General features: G+C 65.5%; 3 protein-coding genes across 5 annotated transcripts; all 3 read left to right on the forward strand.

Moving 5' to 3' along the window:
• Positions 1 to 1,181: 1,181 nt before the first annotated feature.
• TESPA1 (thymocyte expressed, positive selection associated 1) lies at positions 1,182 to 7,061 on the forward strand. Its single transcript, XM_041468219.1, has 10 exons — positions 1,182 to 1,479; positions 2,223 to 2,350; positions 3,334 to 3,664; positions 4,082 to 4,122; positions 4,204 to 4,257; positions 4,448 to 4,484; positions 4,570 to 4,949; positions 5,216 to 5,901; positions 6,186 to 6,315; positions 6,694 to 7,061. The coding sequence occupies exons 3-10, from the start codon at positions 3,357 to 3,359 to the stop codon at positions 6,777 to 6,779; spliced, it is 1,722 nt and encodes a 573-aa protein (XP_041324153.1). The 5' UTR covers positions 1,182 to 1,479; positions 2,223 to 2,350; positions 3,334 to 3,356; the 3' UTR covers positions 6,780 to 7,061.
• Positions 7,059 to 15,207, forward strand: LOC121353980 (decreased expression in renal and prostate cancer protein-like; the record flags this gene model as incomplete). The annotated part of the gene is made up of 3 exons (XM_041468240.1): positions 7,059 to 7,718; positions 12,608 to 12,930; positions 15,096 to 15,207. Coding segments are annotated over 3 exons (1,095 nt in total), but the record flags the coding sequence as incomplete, so codon positions are not given.
• LOC121353972 (fibrous sheath CABYR-binding protein-like) lies at positions 15,026 to 18,200 on the forward strand. Of its 3 annotated transcripts, none has more exons than XM_041468220.1 (4): positions 15,026 to 16,121; positions 16,340 to 17,425; positions 17,809 to 17,934; positions 18,061 to 18,200. In XM_041468220.1, the coding sequence occupies exons 1-4, from the start codon at positions 16,067 to 16,069 to the stop codon at positions 18,069 to 18,071; spliced, it is 1,278 nt and encodes a 425-aa protein (XP_041324154.1). In that variant the 5' UTR covers positions 15,026 to 16,066; the 3' UTR covers positions 18,072 to 18,200. The 3 variants fall into 3 exon arrangements, with proteins under 3 accessions (XP_041324154.1, XP_041324156.1, XP_041324157.1); XM_041468222.1 differs by having other exon boundaries at positions 17,809 to 17,902; positions 18,061 to 18,192; XM_041468223.1 differs by lacking the exon at positions 17,809 to 17,934.
• The last annotated feature ends 675 nt before the right edge of the window (positions 18,201 to 18,875 follow it).

An 18,875-nucleotide genomic window follows, 5' to 3' on the forward strand; every position in this document is an offset into this window, starting at 1 on the left:
GGGGGGGGGTGGGAATGGGATGAGGGGATACTGGGGGGGCTGTGCTGAACTGGGAGCCCCCCCGGCAGCAGCGAGTGTCACTGGGCAGGCCCTGGTGGCACTGCGGGTGCCCTGGCCGTGCTTGGGTGACATCCTGGGGGCATCCTTGGGGACATCCTGGGGATATCCTTGGGACCCCCTTGGGGGCATCCCTGGGGGCATCCTTGGGTGACATCCTGGGGACATCCCTGGGGGCATCCTTGGGGACATCCTGGGGATATCCTTGGGGACATCCTGGGGGCATCCTTGGGGACCTCCTGGGGACATCCTTGGGTGACATCCTGGGGACATCCCTGGGGGCATCCTTGGGGACATCCTGGGGACATTCTTGGGGACCCCCTTGGGGACATCCCTGGGGGTATCCTTGGGGACATCCTTGGGGACATCCCTGGGGACCCCCTTGGGGACAGCCGTGTGCGGGATGTGACAGGGGGGACAGGACGGGGCCGTTCTCCCGCTCCCACCCCGGAGCGGGGCCGGAGGGATCTGTCCAGGCTGGTGTCTGTCCTTCCTGGGGACGTGTCCGTCCTTCCCGGGGGATATGTCCATCCTTCCCAGGAATACTCCCGTCCTTCCCAGGGCTCTTCCCGTCCTTCCAGCGCTCTTCCCATCCTTCCCAGGAATATTCCCGTCCTTCCCGCGGGTATTCCCGTCCTCCCGGGGGTGTTCCCGTCCTCCCCAGGAATATTTCCATCTTTCCCGGGGATGTTCCCGTCCTGCCGGGGTATTCCCGTCCTTCCCGGGGATATTCCCGTCCTGCCGGGGGTATTCCCGTCCTCCCCGGTCCCTGCCCCCCCGGCCGGGCCCGGCTGAAGGAACGCTTAATTCGGGGCTTTATCCACAAACACTCCCGGGCTAAAAATACCCGGCGGAGCGGGCGCGGCGCTGCCGCCCGGAGCTGCTTTGCCTTTTTTGACGGGATCCCGGCCGGGGCAGCGCCCGGGGCTGCGGCCACTGTCACCGCTGAGCCTCGGGGACACGGCCCTGGGGACAGAGGTCCGGGGGTGTCCGGATCCTGGGGATTCCAGATCCTGGAGATTCCAGATCCTGGAGATTCCAGCTGCTGGAGATTCCAGATCCTGGGAATTCCAATTGCTGGAATTTCCAGATCCTGGGGATTCCAATTGCTGGGATTTCCAGATCCTGGGGATTCCAGATCCTGGGAATTCCAATTGCTGGGAATTCCAGATCCTGGGGATTCCAGCTCCTGGGGAATCCAATTCTTGGGCTTCCCAAATCCTAGGAATTCCTGCTCCTGGGGGATCCAGCTCCAGGGAATTGCAACTCCTGAGAATTCCAGCTCCTGGGGTTCCAAACTCCTGGAGACTGCAGCTGCTGGAGATCCCAGCTCGTGGAGATCCCAGCTCCTGGAGATTCCAGCTCCTTGGGGATCCGTCAGAATGGATGAGGGGCCAGGGGTGGCACCTTGGTGGCTGTGAGGTGAGTGCTGTCCCCACGCTGGGGATGTCCCTGTCACCCTGTGCTGTCCCCATGTCCCTGCCACCCTGTGCTGTCCCCCTGGCATAGAGGTGCCATCCCAGCTTGGAAAACCACTGCCAGGGAAAACCCCTCCTTGTCACCCCCCAAACCCAGGGTGGCCTCGCCATCACCCGCTTCCCTTGGGAAGGTCGGGGACCCTTAGGGAAGTTTGGGGACACCTTGGGAAGCTTTGGGACACCTCAGGAAGGTTGGAGACCCTTTAGGAAAGTTTGGGGACACTTTGGGACAATCCGGGACCCTTTGGGAAGGTTGAGGACACCTTGGGAGGGTTGGGGACCCTTTGGGAAAGTTTGGGACACGTTGGGACAATCCGGGACCCTTTGGGAAGGTTGAGGACACCTTGGGAGGGTTGGGGACCCTTTGGGAAGGTTGGGGATGCCTCAGGAAGATCAGAGACCCTTTGGGAAGGTTGGGGACACCTTGGGAGGGTTGGGGACACCTTTGGGAAGGTTGGGGACCCTTTGGGAAGGTTGGGGATACGTCGGGAAGATCAGGGACCCTTTGGGAAGATCAGGGACCCTCTGGGAAGGTCAGAGACCCCTCGGGAGGTGGCAGGGGGTGCCCGGGCTGTCCCCAGCGCCCGCTGGCGTCGCACAGAGCTTTTCCCGCTGCGGTGGCGGATGTGGGGCGACGTTTGAGGTTTGGGCTGTTGATTTTTTTTTTTTTTAATTTCCTCTTCCAAGCTGATGAGTTTCCTCCCGCTCCGCTGACGACGGATGGGGGCCGGGCGGGGCGCCGGAGGGGCAGGAGGCGGCTGCCCGCGGGACCCGGCCGGGCAGAGGGGAGAGCTGCCCACCCACCCCCGGAGCCGGTCAGTGCCCAGGGACCCGGGATTGGGGATTTGGGGGTCTGGGACTGGGGATTTGGGGATCCGGGATTTGGGATTGGTTTGGGATGGGGGGGGGGCAGAGGGGGGAGCTGCCCACCCGCCCCCGGAGCCGGTCAGTGCCGAGGGACCCGGGATTGGGGATTTGGGGATCTGGGACTGGGGACTTGGTGATCTGGGATTGGGGATTTTGGGGATGGGGGGCAGAGGGGGGAGCTGCCCACCAGCCCCGGAGCCAGTCAGTGCCGAGGGATCTGGGATTTGGGGTTTGGGGTTTTGGAGATTTGGGGTTTTGGGGATGGGGGCAGTGGGGGTGGAGGGAGGGGAGGGAGCTTGGGGTGGGCACGAAGGGACGGGGCCGTGGGGGGGATGGGGGCACCGAGAGAGGCGATTCCAGCGCCCAGGGCCGATGGGAAACCCAGCGGGAGGAGCAGGTGGGGTGAGGAGGAAGAGGAGGAGGAAGAGGATGAGCAGGATGGGCTGGGGGTCACGAGCCCTGGCGGGGACCCCCACCCACATTCCCTGTGCCAGGCCCAGCCAGGGGGGCCGGGAAGGGCACTGGGGGGTCACGGCACCTCCTGGATCCGGGGGTCCCGGGGGGCAGGGCCGGGGGTCCTGGGGGTGTTCCCGGCCACGTGCCCCGGGGGATGGCGGTGGTCTCGATGAGGAGCCCCGGCAGCTCCGGGCCTGTCCCACTCCGCCCTCGGCGCCATTGGCACCCGAGAAAACACCTGGGAGGGGGCAAAGCACTCCCGGGATGCCCCGAACCCACCCTGAACTGTCCCGAACCCACCCTGAACTGCCTCGAGCCCACCCTGAGATGTCCCGAGCCCACCCGAGTGCCCCGAGCCCACCCTGAGCTGCCCCTAGCCCACTCTGAGCTGCCCCGAGCCCACCCTGCCCATGCCCGTGGAACCCCCGGTGGCTCCCCCCACCCCCCGGTCCCTCACGTCCCTCCTGTCCCCCAGGGAGCCCCCCGGCCCCCCGGGCCATGGAGGGACCCCCGGTGCTCGGCCCCTCCTCGTGGCAGCGGCGCCGCGCGTGGGCCCGGCAGAGCCGGGGATGGAGCAGCCCCGAGGGCGAGCACGAGAAGGAGGAAGAGGAGGACGCGGAGGAAGAGGAGGAAGAGGAGCAGGCGGCCGCTGTTCCCTGGGAGCCGCCACAGCCGGACCGCGCTGTCCGGGGCGGTCAGGGCCAGCCCGGGGCGCGGGAGGGACCCCCGGGCCGGGTCCCCTCACGGCCCCTGTGTCCCCCAGGAGCGCTCTGCGGCAGCGTCCGGACCTGGCTGCGGGACTGCGGGTGAGGGGGGACACCCGGGGGTCGCCGGGGGACACAGCCCTCTCCCAGGGGATTTGGGGAGGGGGCGAGGCTCTGGTTCGGCCGTTCCTGGAGGTGCACATGGCGGGGGGACAGTGACGTGTGACACGTGTGACCCCCCACGTGGTCACAGCGGGATGTCCCCAGGGCTGGGCTGGGCTGGTGGCACCTTCCCCCCGCGCCGCCCTGGGGGGTCTCACGGGGGTCCCTGGGATTGGGAATGTGCTGAGGAGACCCAAAAGCCAGCACAGCCGCCGTGTCCCCTCCTGTCCCCTGCGTGTCCCTGTCCCCACCCCGCCGCGCTCTGCTGTCCTGTGCCACCTCCTGTCCCCGGGACGGGCTCGGGGCTTGGGCTGGGGTCGGGGTCGGGGCCGTGACCGGGGCCGTTCTGTGGCGCAGGGCTGCCGCGCTGGACGAGCCGGGATCGTGGGGACCCTGCGGTACGTCAGCTTTGTCCCCTCCCCGCGGTGGCCCGGGGGGTCCCCGGGGGTGTCGCAGAGTGTCCCCTCCCTCTCTCGCAGCGCGTGGCAGCAGCGGGACGAGCCTCGAGGACGAGCTGAGCTCGGGAGCTGAAGGTACCCAACCCCCCCCGGGGGTCCCGAGGTGTCACCTCCACCCCCGAGGGGACAGCGGGGCTGGGGACAGCCACCATCTGCTCCTCCAGGTGTCCCCAAGCTCTGCGTCCCTCCGGGGCTGTGACAAGGGCGGGGATGTCCCCAAACCAGCGCCAGTCACCCCCTGCTGTCCCCCCGCTCCCTTTTCCAGCTCTGTTGCTCCCGGGGACCCCCCAGGCGGCGGGCAGGTGAGATTTGGGGTCCCGGGGGAGGCTGGCAGGGCGGGGGACACTGTCCCGGTGTGTCCCCTGGCACTGTCCCCTCCCCACGCAGGAGTCAGTGGGAGCGGCGGCCGAACCCTGGGGACAGCACGGCCTGCAGTGTCCCCTCCGGTGTCCCCTCCGGTGTCCCCTCCGGTGTCCCCAGCAGCCGCAGGTGGGGGCAGGGCGCTCGGGGGTCGCTGTCACGCCTCTGTCCCCCCGGCGGGACTGTCCCCTCGCGCAGCCTGCTCGCCGTGCTGGCCTGGTGCCAGTCGGACGCCGAGGAGATCCTGCACAGCCTGGGCTTCGTGGGGAGCGAGCCGGGGGTCGCGTCCCGGGTCCCCCCCCGCTTCTTCTCGGGCCCGTCCCGCGCCAGCGGCATCGACCTCGGGCTCTTCCTGCGGGCCCAAGCGCGGCGCCTGGCCACGGAGGATCCCTGCCTGCTGCTGGCCAGTGCGTGACACCGCTGTCCCCGTGTCCCTGCTGTCCCCTGCCCGCCAGCGGCCCTCGGGGGGGGGGATGGGAAACCCTCCCGTGCCTCAGTTTCCCCGTGCGGGAATTGGGGGATCACCCCGAGCCTGCCGAGCTGTGAGGTGGGATGCACTCACTGCTCCTGTCGGAGGTGGGAAATGGCTGCCGTGCCTCAGTTTCCCCAGGTGGGAGCTAGGGGGACCCTCCCAGCCCCCCCGAGCCCCCTGACCCCCCGATGTCGCCCCCAGGTCGCTTCCAGCAGGTGCAGGCCCTGGCTGCCGCCGCCGACGCGTTCTTCTGCCTCTACTCCCACGTGTCGCGGACCCCCCTGCAGCGCATCGCCCCCCCCCGGCCCTGTCGCGACATCCCCGACAGCGCCGAGCGGCCCGGGGAGCGCCTGAAGCGCGCGGTGTCCTCGCTGTGCCTCTACACCGGGGCAGGCGACAACGGCGACATCCCGCGGGGGGGGACCCGGGGCGAGACCCCCTGCCCCCGCAGCGCGCGGGACCCGGGGGGGCTCCGGGCGGGGCCGGGCGGTGCCCCCGAGGGCTCCCGGGGGGACAGCGACACGGCCACGGGGCAGTGGTGGCCGTCCCCGAGGCCACCCCCTGCGGGGACAGCGTGGGGACACCCCGAGCGCTCCTGTCCCCGCGGCCGGGGGGTCTGGGGGCGCGGGGGGGCTTCGTGCCCTGCCAGAGTAGCGCGGGGGGACACAGGGACACCCAGCAGGGTGGCGGCCATCCCCGAGAGCCCCGCGGGGCTGCGACCCCCGGGCGACCCCGGCCTCGACCCTCGGTGCCACCCGGGGGCCACCACGAGGGCCGGGGGACACCTCGCCGGGCTGCGGGGGGGTCCCCAGGGGCTGCAGCCCCCCGGGAGTGTCCCCAAGCCCCCCGAGCCACGAGGAGCGGCGGAGTCCTTCGAGCTGGAGGAGGTGAGGAGGAGGAGGAGGGGGAGGAAGGCCCCCCCGGCTGGCGCGGGGAAGGAGCTGGAGCGGGAAATGTCCCCGGAGCCTCGCAGGCTTTTAAGGTTTCAATGATTCAGAGGCTCGGGCGGCGCCGGGCCCGGGGGGAGCCGGGTCCCTGCCCCCCCCCGCGGGCACAGGCACGCACAGGCCGGGCCGGGTCACGCGTGGGGACACGAGGGACGCGCGGGGGCGGCGCCACACCTTTGTCACGGCAGCGGTGACACGCTGGGCCCCGCACCCACCCCCCGCAGGTGCTGAGCGAGGAGGAGGAGGATAATGACGATGATGATGATGAGGAGGAGGATGATGATGATGACGATGATGATGATGCCCCCGAGGAAGCCGCCCGCTCCCCCCGTCCCTTCATCAGCACCCGCAGGAGTGAGTGGGGGTCTTCCCCACCCTCCTGGGGGGCACGGGCTGCCCGGTGCCAGCGTGTCCCCGCTGTGTCCCCACCGTGTCCCCATCATGTCCCACCGTGTCCCCGCCATGTCCCCACGGTGTCCCCGCCCTGTCCCCGCTCTGTCCCCACCGTGTCCCCGCCATGTCCCACCGTGTCCCACACGTGTCCCCACCGTGTTCCAAATTGTCCCCACCGTGTCCCACCTTGTCCCCGCTCTGTCCCCACCGTGTCCCACCATGTCCCACCGTGTCCCCGCCATGTCCCCGCCCTGTTCCCGCCCTGTCCCCACCGCGTCTCCGCCCTGTCCCCACCGTGTCCCACACGTGTTCCAAAGTGTCCCCACCGTGTCCCCGCAGGCTCCCTGCTCCAGGGGCGCTCCCACAGCAGCGGCTTCGGGGAGGAGCCGCTCCCCCCCTCGGCGCCCCCGGCCCGGACTGCGTGACCCGAGGCCACCTCGGGAGGACGTGTGGCCTCGGCCGGCTGTCCCACGGACGTTTTGGACACGCGTGTGACACGTGTGCGTGTGTGTGTGTGTGGCACAGGAAAACCTCCGCGCTCGGGATTTTGCCCCATTTTTTTGTCCCTCCCTCGCCCCCCCAGCCCTGTGGCTCGGGGCCTGCAGAGGGGACGTGTCCCCAGCCTTTGGGGGCGTGTCCCCAGCCCTTGGGGACGTCACTTGCACTTTGGTGGGTTTCACTAGAGGGGGGTGGGGACAAAATAAAGTCCCCCAAGGGATGGCGGTGGCCGTGTCCGTGCTGGGGGGTGCGATCATCCCTGCCCAGCCCCCACCCGGGGGTCGGGCACAGCCCCCGCGCCCCCCCAGGTGACAGCCCCAGGACCCCGGCGAGGAGCCACCGCTGTCCCTTTGTCACCGGGCTGTCGCTGTCCCCGTGCTGGCCGCCCCCCGGGACCCTCGGCGTGCCAGGGTGGCACCGGGAAGTCCCAGAGGATCAACAGCCCCGGGGCTTCCCCGTGGAGAGCGGCCAGGCCCGGGATCATCCGGGATTATCCCCGCGGCCCCTCTGGCACCGGGGCCGGGACCACATCCCAAATCCCGGGGCAGAATTCCATCTCACCGGGACCGAATCCCAAATCCTGGGGGGAGGATTCCATCCCACCGGGGATGAACCCCAAATCCCGGGGGGAGAATTCCATCTCACCGGGTCTGCATCCCAAATCCCGGGGGCAGAATTCCATCCCACAGGGGCTGAATCCCAAATCCCGGGGGCAGAATTCCATCCCACCGGGGCTGAATCCCAAATCCCGGGGGCAGAATTCCATCCCACTGGGGCCGAATCCCAAATCCCGGGGGGAGAATTCCATCCCACAGGGGCTGAATCCCAAATCCTGGGAGCAGAATTCCATCCCACCGGGACTGAATCCCAAATCCCGGGGGGAGGATTCCATCCCACTGGGGCTGAATCCCAACTCCTGGGAGCAGAATTCCATCCCGCTGGGGCCGAATCCCAAATCCTGGGGGGAGGATTCCATCCCACTGGGGCTGAATCCCAACTCCTGGGAGCAGAATTCCATCCCGCTGGGGCCGAATCCCAAATCCTGGGGGGAGGATTCCATCCCACTGGGGCTGAATCCCAACTCCTGGGAGCAGAATTCCATCCCGCTGGGGCCGAATCCCAAATCCTGGGGGGAGGATTCCATCCCACTGGGGCTGAATCCCAACTCCTGGGAGCAGAATTCCATCCCGCTGGGGCCGAATCCCAAATCCTGGGGGGAGGATTCCATCCCACTGGGGCTGAATCCCAACTCCTGGGAGCAGAATTCCATCCCGCTGGGGCCGAATCCCAAATCCTGGGGGGAGGATTCCATCCCACTGGGGCTGAATCCCAACTCCTGGGAGCAGAATTCCATCCCGCTGGGGCCGAATCCCAAATCCTGGGGGGAGGATTCCATCCCACTGGGGCTGAATCCCAACTCCTGGGAGCAGAATTCCATCCCGCTGGGGCCGAATCCCAAATCCTGGGGGGAGGATTCCATCCCACTGGGGCTGAATCCCAACTCCTGGGAGCAGAATTCCATCCCGCTGGGGCCGAATCCCAAATCCTGGGGGGAGGATTCCATCCCACTGGGGCTGAATCCCAACTCCTGGGAGCAGAATTCCATCCCGCTGGGGCCGAATCCCAAATCCTGGGGGGAGGATTCCATCCCACTGGGGCTGAATCCCAACTCCTGGGAGCAGAATTCCATCCCGCTGGGGCCGAATCCCAAATCCTGGGGGGAGGATTCCATCCCACTGGGGCTGAATCCCAACTCCTGGGAGCAGAATTCCATCCCGCTGGGGCCGAATCCCAAATCCTGGGGGGAGGATTCCATCCCACTGGGGCTGAATCCCAACTCCTGGGAGCAGAATTCCATCCCGCTGGGGCCGAATCCCAAATCCTGGGGGGAGGATTCCATCCCACTGGGGCTGAATCCCAACTCCTGGGAGCAGAATTCCATCCCGCTGGGGCCGAATCCCAAATCCTGGGGGGAGGATTCCATCCCACTGGGGCTGAATCCCAACTCCTGGGAGCAGAATTCCATCCCGCTGGGGCCGAATCCCAAATCCTGGGGGGAGGATTCCATCCCACTGGGGCTGAATCCCAACTCCTGGGAGCAGAATTCCATCCCGCTGGGGCCGAATCCCAAATCCTGGGGGGAGGATTCCATCCCACTGGGGCTGAATCCCAACTCCTGGGAGCAGAATTCCATCCCGCTGGGGCCGAATCCCAAATCCTGGGGGGAGGATTCCATCCCACTGGGGCTGAATCCCAACTCCTGGGAGCAGAATTCCATCCCGCTGGGGCCGAATCCCAAATCCTGGGGGGAGGATTCCATCCCACTGGGGCTGAATCCCAACTCCTGGGAGCAGAATTCCATCCCGCTGGGGCCGAATCCCAAATCCTGGGGGGAGGATTCCATCCCACTGGGGCTGAATCCCAACTCCTGGGAGCAGAATTCCATCCCGCTGGGGCCGAATCCCAAATCCTGGGGGGAGGATTCCATCCCACTGGGGCTGAATCCCAACTCCTGGGAGCAGAATTCCATCCCGCTGGGGCCGAATCCCAAATCCTGGGGGGAGGATTCCATCCCACTGGGGCTGAATCCCAACTCCTGGGAGCAGAATTCCATCCCGCTGGGGCCGAATCCCAAATCCTGGGGGGAGGATTCCATCCCACTGGGGCTGAATCCCAACTCCTGGGAGCAGAATTCCATCCCGCTGGGGCCGAATCCCAAATCCTGGGGGGAGGATTCCATCCCACTGGGGCTGAATCCCAACTCCTGGGAGCAGAATTCCATCCCGCTGGGGCCGAATCCCAAATCCTGGGGGGAGGATTCCATCCCACTGGGGCTGAATCCCAACTCCTGGGAGCAGAATTCCATCCCGCTGGGGCCGAATCCCAAATCCTGGGGGGAGGATTCCATCCCACTGGGGCTGAATCCCAACTCCTGGGAGCAGAATTCCATCCCGCTGGGGCCGAATCCCAAATCCTGGGGGGAGGATTCCATCCCACTGGGGCTGAATCCCAACTCCTGGGAGCAGAATTCCATCCCGCTGGGGCCGAATCCCAAATCCTGGGGGGAGGATTCCATCCCACTGGGGCTGAATCCCAACTCCTGGGAGCAGAATTCCATCCCGCTGGGGCCGAATCCCAAATCCTGGGGGGAGGATTCCATCCCACTGGGGCTGAATCCCAACTCCTGGGAGCAGAATTCCATCCCGCTGGGGCCGAATCCCAAATCCTGGGGGGAGGATTCCATCCCACTGGGGCTGAATCCCAACTCCTGGGAGCAGAATTCCATCCCGCTGGGGCCGAATCCCAAATCCTGGGGGGAGGATTCCATCCCACTGGGGCTGAATCCCAACTCCTGGGAGCAGAATTCCATCCCGCTGGGGCCGAATCCCAAATCCTGGGGGGAGGATTCCATCCCACTGGGGCTGAATCCCAACTCCTGGGAGCAGAATTCCATCCCGCTGGGGCCGAATCCCAAATCCTGGGGGGAGGATTCCATCCCACTGGGGCTGAATCCCAACTCCTGGGAGCAGAATTCCATCCCGCTGGGGCCGAATCCCAAATCCTGGGGGGAGGATTCCATCCCACTGGGGCTGAATCCCAACTCCTGGGAGCAGAATTCCATCCCGCTGGGGCCGAATCCCAAATCCTGGGGGGAGGATTCCATCCCACTGGGGCTGAATCCCAACTCCTGGGAGCAGAATTCCATCCCGCTGGGGCCGAATCCCAAATCCTGGGGGGAGGATTCCATCCCACTGGGGCTGAATCCCAACTCCTGGGAGCAGAATTCCATCCCGCTGGGGCCGAATCCCAAATCCTGGGGGGAGGATTCCATCCCACTGGGGCTGAATCCCAACTCCTGGGAGCAGAATTCCATCCCGCTGGGGCCGAATCCCAAATCCTGGGGGGAGGATTCCATCCCACTGGGGCTGAATCCCAACTCCTGGGAGCAGAATTCCATCCCGCTGGGGCCGAATCCCAAATCCTGGGGGGAGGATTCCATCCCACTGGGGCTGAATCCCAACTCCTGGGAGCAGAATTCCATCCCGCTGGGGCCGAATCCCAAATCCTGGGGGGAGGATTCCATCCCACTGGGGCTGAATCCCAACTCCTGGGAGCAGAATTCCATCCCGCTGGGGCCGAATCCCAAATCCTGGGGGGAGGATTCCATCCCACTGGGGCTGAATCCCAACTCCTGGGAGCAGAATTCCATCCCGCTGGGGCCGAATCCCAAATCCTGGGGGGAGGATTCCATCCCACTGGGGCTGAATCCCAACTCCTGGGAGCAGAATTCCATCCCGCTGGGGCCGAATCCCAAATCCTGGGGGGAGGATTCCATCCCACTGGGGCTGAATCCCAACTCCTGGGAGCAGAATTCCATCCCGCTGGGGCCGAATCCCAAATCCTGGGGGGAGGATTCCATCCCACTGGGGCTGAATCCCAACTCCTGGGAGCAGAATTCCATCCCGCTGGGGCCGAATCCCAAATCCTGGGGGGAGGATTCCATCCCACTGGGGCTGAATCCCAACTCCTGGGAGCAGAATTCCATCCCGCTGGGGCCGAATCCCAAATCCTGGGGGGAGGATTCCATCCCACTGGGGCTGAATCCCAACTCCTGGGAGCAGAATTCCATCCCGCTGGGGCCGAATCCCAAATCCTGGGGGGAGGATTCCATCCCACTGGGGCTGAATCCCAACTCCTGGGAGCAGAATTCCATCCCGCTGGGGCCGAATCCCAAATCCTGGGGGGAGGATTCCATCCCACTGGGGCTGAATCCCAACTCCTGGGAGCAGAATTCCATCCCGCTGGGGCCGAATCCCAAATCCTGGGGGGAGGATTCCATCCCACTGGGGCTGAATCCCAACTCCTGGGAGCAGAATTCCATCCCGCTGGGGCCGAATCCCAAATCCTGGGGGGAGGATTCCATCCCACTGGGGCTGAATCCCAACTCCTGGGAGCAGAATTCCATCCCGCTGGGGCCGAATCCCAAATCCTGGGGGGAGGATTCCATCCCACTGGGGCTGAATCCCAACTCCTGGGAGCAGAATTCCATCCCGCTGGGGCCGAATCCCAAATCCTGGGGGGAGGATTCCATCCCACTGGGGCTGAATCCCAACTCCTGGGAGCAGAATTCCATCCCGCTGGGGCCGAATCCCAAATCCTGGGGGGAGGATTCCATCCCACTGGGGCTGAATCCCAACTCCTGGGAGCAGAATTCCATCCCGCTGGGGCCGAATCCCAAATCCTGGGGGGAGGATTCCATCCCACTGGGGCTGAATCCCAACTCCTGGGAGCAGAATTCCATCCCGCTGGGGCCGAATCCCAAATCCTGGGGGGAGGATTCCATCCCACTGGGGCTGAATCCCAACTCCTGGGAGCAGAATTCCATCCCGCTGGGGCCGAATCCCAAATCCTGGGGGGAGGATTCCATCCCACTGGGGCTGAATCCCAACTCCTGGGAGCAGAATTCCATCCCGCTGGGGCCGAATCCCAAATCCTGGGGGGAGGATTCCATCCCACTGGGGCTGAATCCCAACTCCTGGGAGCAGAATTCCATCCCGCTGGGGCCGAATCCCAAATCCTGGGGGGAGGATTCCATCCCACTGGGGCTGAATCCCAACTCCTGGGAGCAGAATTCCATCCCGCTGGGGCCGAATCCCAAATCCTGGGGGGAGGATTCCATCCCACTGGGGCTGAATCCCAACTCCTGGGAGCAGAATTCCATCCCGCTGGGGCCGAATCCCAAATCCCGGGGCAGAATTCCATCTCACCGGGACCGAATCCCAAATCCTGGGGGGAGGATTCCATCCCACCGGGGATGAACCCCAAATCCCGGGGGGAGAATTCCATCTCACCGGGGCTGCATCCCAAATCCCGGGGGCAGAATTCCATCCCACTGGGGCTGAATCCCAAATCCCGGGGGGAGGATTCCATCCCACTGGGGCTGAATCCCAAATCCCGGGGGGAGGATTCCATCCCACTGGGGCTGAATCCCAAATCCCGGGGGGAGAATTCCATCTCACCGGGGCTGCATCCCAAATCCCGGGGGCAGAATTCCATCCCACAGGGGCTGAATCCCAAATCCCGGGGGCAGAATTCCATCCCACAGGGGCTGAATCCCAAATCCCGGGGGCAGAATTCCATCCCACCGGGGCTGAATCCCAAATCCCGGGGGCAGAATTCCATCCCACCGGGGCTGAATCCCAAATCCCGGGGGCAGAATTCCATCCCACCGGGGCTGAATCCCAAATCCCGGGGGCAGAATTCCATCCCACCGGGGCTGAATCCCAAATCCCGGGGGCAGAATTCCATCCCACCGGGGCTGAATCCCAAATCCCGGGGGCAGAATTCCATCCCACCGGGGCTGAATCCCAAATCCCGGGGGCAGAATTCCATCCCACCGGGGCTGAATCCCAAATCCCGGGGGCAGAATTCCATCCCACCGGGGCTGAATCCCAAATCCCGGGGGCAGAATTCCATCCCACCGGGGCTGAATCCCAAATCCCGGGGGCAGAATTCCATCCCACCGGGGCTGAATCCCAAATCCCGGGGGCAGAATTCCATCCCACCGGGGCTGAATCCCAAATCCCGGGGGCAGAATTCCATCCCACCGGGGCTGAATCCCAAATCCCGGGGGCAGAATTCCATCCCACCGGGGCTGAATCCCAAATCCCGGGGGCAGAATTCCATCCCACCGGGGCTGAATCCCAAATCCCGGGGGCAGAATTCCATCCCACCGGGGCTGAATCCCAAATCCCGGGGGCAGAATTCCATCCCACCGGGGCTGAATCCCAAATCCCGGGGGCAGAATTCCATCCCACCGGGGCTGAATCCCAAATCCCGGGGGCAGAATTCCATCCCACCGGGGCTGAATCCCAAATCCCGGGGGCAGAATTCCATCCCACCGGGGCTGAATCCCAAATCCCGGGGGCAGAATTCCATCCCACCGGGGCTGAATCCCAAATCCCGGGGGCAGAATTCCATCCCACTGGGGCTGAATCCCAGATCCCAGAGGGAGAATTCCATCCCACAGGGGCTGAATCCCAAATCCCGGGGGGAGAATTCCATCCCACCGGGGCTGAATCCCAAATCCCGGGGGCAGAATTCCATCCCACAGGGGCTGAATCCCAGATCCCAGGGGGAGATGGTTCCATCCCAGAACCAGACTGGGACAGGGATGGGGTTGGGGACACGCTGGGACATCTTCCTCCAGCTCTCCATGCAGAGATCAGCAGCTCCAGCACATTTCATGGACACTTTGGAGGACACGGTGCTTCCCAGGAGGGTTTTAGGGGATTTTGGGGCCATTTAGGATTAATTAATCCACTGGGATGGGGAACTTCTGGAGCAGCACAAAGAGGTTCCTCTTGCCATGAGGCGTTTCTGCGAGGGCGTTTGGGGATTAACTCCCTGATCCAGGATTCCAATTCCCTGCTGGGGGCTCTGGCTCTGCCTCCCGGATCTGCCTGCCCCAAATCCCCGCCCGGGGCACGGCTGGGCTCTCCTCACCCTCCTCTTCCCACCGGGAATGAACGGGGCTCTCTGAGCCACCAGGAACAGGCAGGAAGGTGGCACAAATCCTCCCTCGGGCGCTGGGATGATGGAAAACACCCAGGATTCATCCCTCGGCTCGGCAGCCAAGAGGAAGGATGTGGCCAAGCCGTGGGAGCCGCTTCCCACGGGAGCAGGAGCTGCTGGGGGGGCAGGGAAGGAGTGGGGGGAGCTGCCGGCAGGGCCCCGTGTCCTACATTTGGGGCTGGCTTTGGTGCGGGGTGTTCTCCATCCCTACTGGCACCACATCCAGGCTCATCCCGCCCCAATTCCATCCCCATCCACATCCAGGCTCATCCTGCCCCAGTTCCATCCCCATCCACATCCAGGCTCATCCTGCCCCAATTCCATCCCCATCCACATCCAGGCTCCTCCTGCCCATATTCCGTCCCCATGGACACCACGTCCTGCCCCATCCCTGTCCACAGCCATCCCTTCTTCATCCCTGTTCCTATCCACATCCAGCCCTTCTCCATCCCCAATCCCATCCCCAATCCCGTCCACATCCAGCCCCAGCCATACCCATCCTTACCTCATCTATCCCCAATCCCACCCCCAATCCCATCCCCAATCCCACCCCCAATCCCATTCCCAATCCCATCCCCAATCCCATCTCATCCCATCCCCAATCCCACCTCCAATCCCATCTCAATCCCACCTCCATCCCCATTCCCACCCCACTCCCACTCCTGCAGGACCCAGAACCTCTCCCAGGACACATCCCTGAAACCCCCATCCCTCGGAGCTGCCGTCAATCAATCATTTCAATCAATCAATCAATCAATCAATCCCCAGAACTCTGCCTGAACCTTTTCCCGAGCGGGGCTCAGCCGGGCAGGTCCTGCTGCGAGCGGGGCCGGCCCCGGAGCCCGGCACGGTCCAGCCCCAGCCCGGCCCCAGCCCCGAGCCCGGCACAGCCCGGAGCCCGGCCCGGCCCGGCCCCAGCCCCGGAACTGTCCGAGCAGCTCCGGGAATGATTCATCCTCATCTCCCGTGGGGCACGGCTCTGCCCGCCGTGTGCTGCCCGTGTCCAGCCCGTGTCACTCCCTGTCCTGCCCGTGTCACTCTGTGTCCAGCCCGTGGTCACTCTGTGTCCTCGCTGTGTCCAGCCCATGGTCACTCCATGTCCTAGCTGTATGTCCTCCATGTCCCTCCATCCCCGTGTCCCTCCATGTCCCCAAATGTCCCCCAAATGTCCCCAGATGTCCCCTCCTGTCCTTTTCCCATCAGGTGCTGGGAAGTCCAGTGCTGGAGCGTGTGGGGGCCTGGGAGGGTGTGTGGGTTGTCCAGGGGTGCCCTGGGGGACTCTGGGGACTCTGGGGTGCACTGGGGGCACTGGTTCTCTCTGGGGTACCCTGGGACACTCTGGGGTGCACTGGGGGCACTGATTTTCTCTGGGGTGCCCTGGGACGCTCTGGAGTGCAACCCTCGGAGCTCCGGGGGGGTCAGGAACTGCTCGGGGCTGGGGCTGGGCTGGCCCGGGGGGGCTGGGGGCTAATCCGGGCTAATCCCGCCCTGGCACGGGCACCTGCCCACACCTGGAAAATCCCCGGGTGCCCCAGCCCTGCCCCAGCCCCTTCAAAAGGGGCAGAGGCGGCTCCCGGCTCACCCAGCCCGCTCACCCGACCCCTCCGTGCCCGTGCCCGTGCCCGTGCCCGCCGCCAGGATGAAGCTCTGGACCACGCTGCTGCTGGCCGGGCTCGCCAGCTTGGCCACTGCCCGTGAGCAAGGGACACGGCTGGCACCGGGGTGGCACCGGGATGGCATTGGGGTGGCACCGGGGTGGCACTGCGGGTGGCATTGAGGTGGCACTGGGGGTGTCCCGGTGGGTATGGGAGGGAGGTCAGGGTGCCAGCGGTGTCCCCAGACTGGGGTGGGGGTCCTGGGGCTCCCGACCCCCGCCCAGGTGGGCGATGCCACCTCTGCTCTTCCCCCGCAGGCCCCGTGGAGGAGTCGAGTTGGGAAGGGCTCCTGGCGGAGCTCGGCAACCTGCTGGACCCTGCCGTGCTGCAGGAGGTCAAGGAGAAACCCCAGGAGCTGCTGGGGCTGCTGGACCCCCACGAGGAACCCCTGGAGCTGCTGGACCCCCACGAGGAACCCCTGGAGCTGCTGGACCCCCACGAGGAACCGCTGGCGCTGCTGGACCCCCACGAGGAACCGCTGGCGCTGCTGGACCCCCATGAGGAACCGGTGGAACTGCTGGACCCCCACGAGGAACCCCTGGAACTGCTGGACCCTCATGAAGAACCCTTGGGGCTGCTGGGGTCGCTGTGGCCGCTGGACCCCAACGAGGAGTCCCAGGAGCTGGAGGATCCTGAGGTGAGTCCCGAGGAGCCCGAGGAACCCGAGGAAAGCTCTGAGGAGTCTGAGGAGAGTCCTGAAGAGTCTGAGGAATCCGACGAGAGCCCCGAGGAGTCCGAAGAACCCGAGGAGAGCCCCGAGGAGTCTGAGGAACCCGAAGCAAGCCCCGAGGAGTCCGAAGAACCCGAAGCGAGCCCAGAGGAGTCTGAGGAACCCGAAGCCAGCCCTGAAGAGTCCGAAGATCCTGAAGAGAGCCCCGAGGAATCCGAGGAATCTGAGGAGAGCCCTGAGGAGTCTGAGGAGAGCCCCGAGGAGCCCGAGGAACCCGAAGAGAGCCCCGAGGAGTCTGAGGAATCTGAGGAGAGCCCTGAGGAGTCTGAGGAGAGCCCCGAGGAGCCTGAGGAACCCGAGGAGAGCCCTGAGGAGTCTGAGGAATCTGAGGAGAGTCCTGAGGAATCTGAGGAACCTGAAGCCAGCCCTGAAGAGTCCGAAGATCCTGAAGAGAGCTCTGAGGAATCCGAGGAACCTGAGGGAAGCCCAGAAGAGTCTGAGGAACCCGAAGCAAGCCCTGAGGAGCCTGAGGAATCTGAGGAGAGCCCTGAGGAATCAGAGGATCCTGAAGCGAGCCCCGAGGAGTCTGAGGATCCCGAAGAGAGCCCTGAGGAGTCAGAGGAGCTCAGCGTGGACCCGAATGTCCTGGTGGAACTGGCAGAAAAACTGAAAGGTTTGCAAGCCCCCCAAAAACCCCTAAAACCCCCAGGGTAGGGCAGATCTGCTTTGGGACCCCCTAAAACCCCTGAACTCCCCAGGGGAGGGCAGGTCTTTGGGTTCTGTCTCTGTTCCAGGGCAGGGTTGGTGCTACCGGGTCAGTTCGCTCCCGAGGGTTGGGAACGATCCCAAATCCCTGTCCCGGCTCCGAGGGGGAGGGAACGGGCGGGTCAGACCCCCCCGAGGCACAAACGGAGCCGGGACAGGGGACGGTGGCACCTCCGGGGGGGGGGTCATAGGGGGATCAGAACCTGCCACCGCTTTGGGTGGGCCGGGAACCCCGAGGAGGGGGCGAGGAGCCCCTCGGGGTGCTGGAGCCCCCCGGTTTTGCCCCCGCAGAGGCGCAGGAAGGCGAGAAGAACGAGGGGATCCTGTCGCATCTCATGGACGCGATTAACTGGCTGGTGACCCATCTGAGCAAACACGTGTTCGGGTGCGCACGGGGGCTCGGGCTGCAGCCCCGAGGTCAGCGCCCCAAAACCGCTCCCGGCCCCTCCCCGCGCCTGGGGGGGTGGGGGTCGCCTGGGGGGGTCTCAAGAGGGGATGAGGGGGCCGGGCCGGGGCTCAGCTCCGCTGTTTTCTCTTTTGCAGGTGAGCAGTGAGCACCGTGAGCGCTGCCTCAGGGCCGGGGGCGGATCCCGCTCCCCCCGCCGAGCTCCCGGCTCGTCCCGCGGCTTTCCCCGCCCCAGGGACCCCCCGCCCCCAGCCCCGCACATCCCAAATAAAGCCGATCCCAAACGCCGCCCGTCGTGTGCTGCCGGCTCTGCCGGGGGTGGGGGGAATGGGGCTGGGGGCTGTCCTGGGGTCCAGCACGAAGAACTGAGGGCCCCTCACCTCATCCCAGTGCCCGTTTTGGGGTCGTCAGCCGTGGCTTCAATCCTCATCCAGCCCGGAGACCCCCAGGGATGGGGGACCCCTCCAGCTGTGCCCAGCTGTGCCTCCGGGCCCTGCAAACCCCAGAGTGCAGACCCCAACCCTCAGACCCCTTTCCCTGTCCCCAAACTCCCTGTCCCAGTCAGGAGCTGGGCCCGGCCCTCTTTTGTGGGGGGGGTCGCTGTCTCCCGAGGCTCTCCCAGGGTGTGCAAGGACAGCTCAGGGTCCCCACGGGGGTCCCCTGCTCAGTGGGGGTGGGACACGGGGACCCCTGGGTGGCTGGGGACAGCTTGGTCCCCTTTGTCACATCCAGCATCTCCTGTCCTTGTCCCTCTCCTGTCTCTCCTCACTGCGGGGGTGACCCCCAGCCTTTTGGGGGGGGGGTCCCAGACAATCCCTGGGGACCACCCTGGCCATATCCCCGGTGCCGTGGCGGGTCCCATCCCCCCCGCACGGGTGTCCCGTGGGGGCCGAGGTTGGATTGGCAGCTCTGACACCCCCCGGCTGTGCCAGAGCCCTGCCCGGGGGGGGGG

The sequence above is a fragment of the Pyrgilauda ruficollis genome, unplaced genomic scaffold (genome assembly GCF_017590135.1).
Source record: "Pyrgilauda ruficollis isolate IOZ18807 unplaced genomic scaffold, ASM1759013v1 scaffold215, whole genome shotgun sequence".
NCBI classification, from domain to species: Eukaryota; Metazoa; Chordata; class Aves; order Passeriformes; family Passeridae; genus Pyrgilauda; species Pyrgilauda ruficollis.